Source organism: Erpetoichthys calabaricus, chromosome 2 (assembly GCF_900747795.2).
Source record: "Erpetoichthys calabaricus chromosome 2, fErpCal1.3, whole genome shotgun sequence".
Taxonomy (NCBI): Eukaryota; Metazoa; Chordata; class Cladistia; order Polypteriformes; family Polypteridae; genus Erpetoichthys; species Erpetoichthys calabaricus.
The window spans coordinates 225,456,989-225,462,988 of NC_041395.2; the positions used below are offsets into that span (position 1 = coordinate 225,456,989).

The window sequence follows — 6,000 nt, forward strand, 5'->3', positions numbered from 1 at the left end:
CTGTGTTCTCAGCTTCATGTGGGGCCGGAAATAAAGAACAAAGAGTAGAAGGCAAAGTAGAACATCATAAAGAGGTTCAAAAACATTGGTGCGATACACATGCAGAGCAGGATAGAGATTATGAAAGTATTATAATTCAAAAGTCTCAAAAAACTGATTGTAAATCGGATTAGCACTAACAAATGGAAATTATTACTCAGTGAAATAACGGAACAGCGAAAAGAGATCGAATATATGGACATAGGTGATATGACAGAAGTATGTGGATATTGTTTGGCTTTAAAGTCAGAGACTTGTAGATCGTCTAATTCATGTTGCAATCAGGAAAACGTAGTGTTTCTTCCCAATGAAAAGGCACATACTCGAGCGGCAGAGACGCGATGTGGCTGGTGTTGCACAGGCCGGCGAGTTGGCGAGCGAAGCGATCAGGGGGCGAAGCCCTATAGTATATATAAAAATTAATATTTAAACAACTTTGTATGTAATACATAATGCTAATAAACTACAATACATTATTAACCTTTTGCTCTTGTATTTTTCTTTGTATTACATAAAATAGTAACAAAATAAAAAAATTAAAGCATTACTGGCTTTATTAGAGATTTAGTAAGTATACAGAATAACTAGATTAACTGAAAATAATTACTGTTCTTGAAGTTGTGAAACATATTTGGACCTTGACCAGAAATAAGCAATTGTATCCAGTTCTCAGTTATTTGTGGTTATATCACTGATGATAATAATACTGTAGTAAACAGCAGATGTTACATTGTGCATGTTGCAACATGTCTTGCTCTTCATGCACAGATCCAGTTAATTTGAGAAGTATAGTTCTTTATCTAGATGAGGGAATAGAGCCAGAAAACATGATCCATAAGGTGCGGTAGAAACTGATGAGCGAAGGGCAGCAACCTTTAACTTGAATGGGATGGCCAAGTAGGGGTTTGTCTAATATCACAACACTAACCTTTTAAAGACAAAGCAGACTTCCATCTGTCTGCACTTCTTAAACTAATATCTCTCATTTTTGGATGGTTGGTGACGTTTTTGGATCATCTCTTTTAAGGTTATTAATGTCATTGATATAGAACTAAAAAATACTAAAATGAACTGCTCAGAAATATTTCAGTTTGAAACATGGCTTCTGTATGTGAACCTGCATAAGGATTATCATTCAGTCAATACCAGCTAAACCTCTGCAATTTGTATAAAGTATTGAATAATTGAGTTACAACAGTAATTTTGGAAAATCCTTATCTCACTTGATGAAGAGTTGACTGTACTTTTAATACTTCAAAAATTTTCACAATAAATTTTCTGTGCACTGAACCCCTAAAAAAACCCACTATTTTTTCATGTCTGATTTCATTATTAGATTGAAGATAACACACCATAATGTACCTACATGGCTAGAACTACTAATACAAACACCTGTCAAATAATGTGAACGCAATTCTTAAAATGAGAGCTAACTAGAAAAAACTACATTATATACAGAATATAAAACATAAAATAAGAGACCAAAATGGGTTTTCATTCAGCTTGAGAAATTTGCTGACCTGAGGATAGATCGGTGTCAGTATTATAAAGTCACAGTTTTGTTTAAACTGAACCGTTTAGATATTTTGTACAGGTTGTTGTAATAGAAAAGTATATATTGGTAACATTTGACAGACTATAACCAGTACCATTTACATTTACTTATTTGGCTGCGATCTAAGGCGACTTAGAACATTTATGATAGTAGTACTACGATGTTATACCATGGTTAGCCATTATGGATGCAATGAGAAGTCAAGCAAAATGACACCTTTTATTGGCCAACTAAAAAAGATTACAATATTCAAACTTTCGGAGCAGCTCAGTCCCCTTCTTCAGGCAAGAAGTAATCATTACATCTTGTCTGAAGAAGGGGCCTGAGCTCCCTCAAAAGCTTGCATAAGGTAGTCTTTTTAGTTAACATTTGTGTCTAACAAAGGCAATATATGGGCACCGACCCGACACCGACTGACACCGTGAGGCACACGTAAAATAAACTTTCTTCACCTGTGGGGCACGTCTTCCCCGTGACCTCCACAGGCGCAACATAGTCCCCAGTATAGCAAAACACCAACACACAGTCCTCTTTTGCACCCCCACTCCTCCATCAAGCTTCGTCCTCCTCCTGTCAACTCTGGCCATTGAGTGGTGGTTGCTGGGCCCTTTTATAGTCCACCCGGAAGTGCCCCAGGTGGTTGATTGACGAGTTCCGGCTGCACTTGCGGGTGTAGCGAATATGCTGCCCATACGGGCTCAGGAGTCCCAGCTGCAACACCCCCTGGCAGTGCCTGCAGGAGCCAACAGGGCTGCACCCAACTCCAATTCCCATGGAGCCCTGCGGGAAACCAAGGCAGTGCTCCAACCCAGGGGGGCTGCTATCTAGCGTCCAGGTGGAGGTATTGCACAGTCCATGGCTGCTCCCCCTGAACATATAATGAAGGGGTGTCCCCACATGTGATACAATTGGTTACATTTCTTTTGGTTTTCTGATTGGAGCACCTGCTAGTGAAGTGACTTGCTAATGGCCACAGTGTCAGTAGCAGGATTTGAACCCACTACGAGCATTGTAACAAGTATGAACTGTCATTTGTGCATGCAGTGGTATCCTAATACAACAGTAATTTCTTATACAGAAGTACTGTTTCTCTTTTTAAATATCATGTATATGTTGTATCTTTATTAGGCTAATAGATTTAATGTAACCTGGGTTACTTTTTACCAGTTTTTAGAGTTGGCCTTTTTTTTGGTAATGAACTGACACATTTTACTATCTTTGTAACTTTGTTATTTAAAAATTATACCACAAAGACTGTCAAATTTCTGTTTTTTTTTTCTTTTTATTAAAACTTTATGTATGTCATTATTGTTACTTAATAACAATTTCTACATGGATAGCTCCCCATGACCATAAATTGAAATTATTAGGTGTATGTTATGATTTCTACTTGGTTTATATGCCTATGTGTTACACATTGTTGGAATTTGGTTATCAGGAGTTTTATTTTTGGTAAAGTGTTTAAAAATATTTAGTGATAGGGAAAAACTAATAAAGCCAAATAAATGTTTTAGAACTATGGGTAGTTAATTTAATGAAGCAGGAATAAAACTGAAGCCATCTAACTGGTCAATGATTTTTTTATTTTAATTATTGAGGAAAATAAATCAATTCATCCAACTCACTAATGGGTTATCTTCTCACTATTTATGTGTTTGATTGGGGTTTTTTTTTTTGTTTTTTTTTTTTTACATACATTAATCAATAGTTTTAAATTCAATGTACCTCTTATTGCGTGTTTGTGTATTATGTATTTTGTGGTTTGTTTATATGGTGGTATTTTGAAAATTCATTCATAAGTGTGTGTTTGTGTGTACATACTAGTAAGAATATTATAATGCTGTTGCAGCACATCATGTGCAAAAAGTTCAACTGTAATTTATTTTTGTGTAATTCATTTTACAGCCTCGAATACTACAGTCTTTCAGCCCAATTCACAAAGACCCCCAAGACAAGGAAAGACTAATAAAAATAGCCACCACCGAGGACCCCAGTAATTGCACTGTTTCTATCATGAATGACACTAAATGCCATGAGCAGAAAGAGAGTGATGCTGCTGCTGCTACTCCTGCTGCTGCTGCTGCTGCTGCTATAGAGATGCCTTCATCTGTTGCTCCTAACACGACTGAGCTGAGCATTCTTCCAAACACTCAGTTCAAGACTGACCATTCCAGTGACTGTATTTCTGAAGGTGTTGCACAACGGGACTCCATCATGAAGGTACCTGAAGTCCAAGTGGCCCACACAGTCCCAATTACCAGTAATTTAGGAAGGCAAACCCAAGTCCTCTCCAACTCTAATATAAATAGACAAAAAGCTATCCCACATCTCATTCTAAACCAATCTAGTCTACCTCAGAATATGGGTAGAAAGACATTTACTACTGCACAAGCGTCAATGCTATTCTCAAAAAACACCTTAGAACTTGGCATGGGATATAAAGCATCAGAGTCTAAGCTGCATCGGTTATCTTTTTTACCCGAACAGAGATCCCCTTCACATAAAGTCAATGTGGATGTCCATTCAAAATTGAACTCCGTAGTATTAAATCCACCCATTTTCTTACTAGAGCAGCATAAACTCCTTAAACAAAAAGTTTTTTCCCCACTGAGTCAGTCAGAAAGGAGTAGATCTCTATCAAATACTGTTTCTTCTCCTTTGTATTCCCGCCTCCCTAAACCAAAGAGCTACTAAGCCTGTAATTAAGTTCCTAAATTCAATGCTGATTTCAAAAGAAGACTTCTCCTTTTTGCACTTATTGTGTGTGTCTTAATAGAGACAGTTTATACTGCACAAAAGAGCAGCAGATATTACACATAGGCTGCTTAAATTTAGCAACCAAAAAAAAGATCACATAATATACTGTTTGTATGAACATGTCTTTTGTTTCCATTGATTTTTGGAAAAGTTGCTTTGAGTAGGAAAGCCATCATATAACCCAGTGCCTCCTGTTTTGAGCATACAGTTCTCTCTATACTATGCTTTTATACAGTTAGCCACAAAAACTGTTCAGTGGAAGGCTTCTAAATTATATTATGGCACAGGTTTGTGCCGTGTGTAAACAGAATGCTACTCTTAAGCTATTTTCTCCTGTCTACACTGTGGTAAATGGGAGTAATTGCTTATGTGTTCTGATTTTAAATTCCCACTATTTTTTTACAACAGTTTTTGTTAAGGTTGCAGTTTGAGGACATCCAAAAGAACGTATACACTACAAGAAAGTCTGAAAACAACATAGTTCTTAAAGCTTGATGCTGTGTGATCACTAGATTTCAACTTACAGGTATTGACAATATATTCTTTAGAACGTTCCCATGTGTTTTTTTCCCTGGCATTATGCATTGTCTCAGCTTTAGAATTAACCCAAAACCACTTAAAAATGTTCAGAGTGTTACACAGGATATGTTTAATATATTCCAATTTATTTAACTGTAAAATTAAATAATATTTAGCTAAAATTAATAAGCAGATCACTTGTGTATCATTTCTGTCTTAATAAATTTGTGTTTAGTAAAACACACTACCTGTCTGATCATCTTTACTTAGACTGCCAGGTCACAGGAACTGATAAGTCTAACAGCAATCACTGTTAAACCAAGTAAGAATATATTTCAGTATATAAAGTTACAGTAATAAAGTGGCAAATTTATACCATTTGTGTAAATCAGAGAATGCAGATTGTAAAGACCTACTTTCATTTATTCTTAGTGTAGGAGTGAGTGGATTTGCTCTAGTGGCATCAGGAATTAAATAGTGAAGAAGGATTAGACGAAATTTTATAACACAGAAAGATGGCATTTGAGGGTTATTCCTTATATTGGAATTTATTAATCTTATTTTATTCAGTTTTCTTTGTATTTTAGAGTAGCTCACGTTCCCGGTAAGTCATGCTTCTCTGCAGAAAATCCTCATTGTTACTCCAGTATACTTTTTTATCTCTCAGATAGATAGTATTAACTATTACTTAATTACCTGCTAGATTAATGCTGTTGCGACTTTCTATTATTGAATAATATACTTATCAGAATGCAAGATTAGTGAATCAAGAAGAACATGGTTTAGTTATTTAAATCAAAAATCTGGCTACTCTGAATTATAAAACAGCCCAGTTTACAAATTGAGTGATTGCTCTGTTTTAGAAACATGTAGCAGTGAAAGCTTACACATTCTACATTCTGTTTGTCCTTTTGTCATACATTGCATAAAAGTATGTGTATTCTTTAAAAAGAGAAAAAAACCCTGATAGCTGTAGCTTTTTTAGATAAACTAGACAGTCTGTCAAATTTTAAAAAGCAATGTAAAGTACAAGCTATATTATGTTTTTTTTTTGTAAAATACAACTGACAGAATGCAATTGATTATTGGGAAGGGATGTAACAAGTTGTTTTGAGGGACTTATGCAGTGT

At 35.7% G+C, this 6,000-nt stretch overlaps 1 protein-coding gene across 3 annotated transcripts in view; it reads left to right on the plus strand.

The window, feature by feature from the left end:
* ccser2a (coiled-coil serine-rich protein 2a) overlaps positions 1-5,112 on the plus strand; it is a 228,612-nt gene extending 223,500 nt beyond the window's left edge. The window contains exon 10 of one of the 3 annotated variants that reach the window (XM_051922848.1): positions 3,500-5,112. In XM_051922848.1, coding sequence (XP_051778808.1) covers positions 3,500-4,288 — 789 coding nt within the window. In that variant the 3' untranslated portion in view covers positions 4,289-5,112. The remainder of the gene's footprint in view (positions 1-3,499) is intronic. The other 2 variants (XM_051922850.1, XM_051922849.1) reach the window with 2 other exon arrangements.
* The last annotated feature ends 888 nt before the right edge of the window (positions 5,113-6,000 follow it).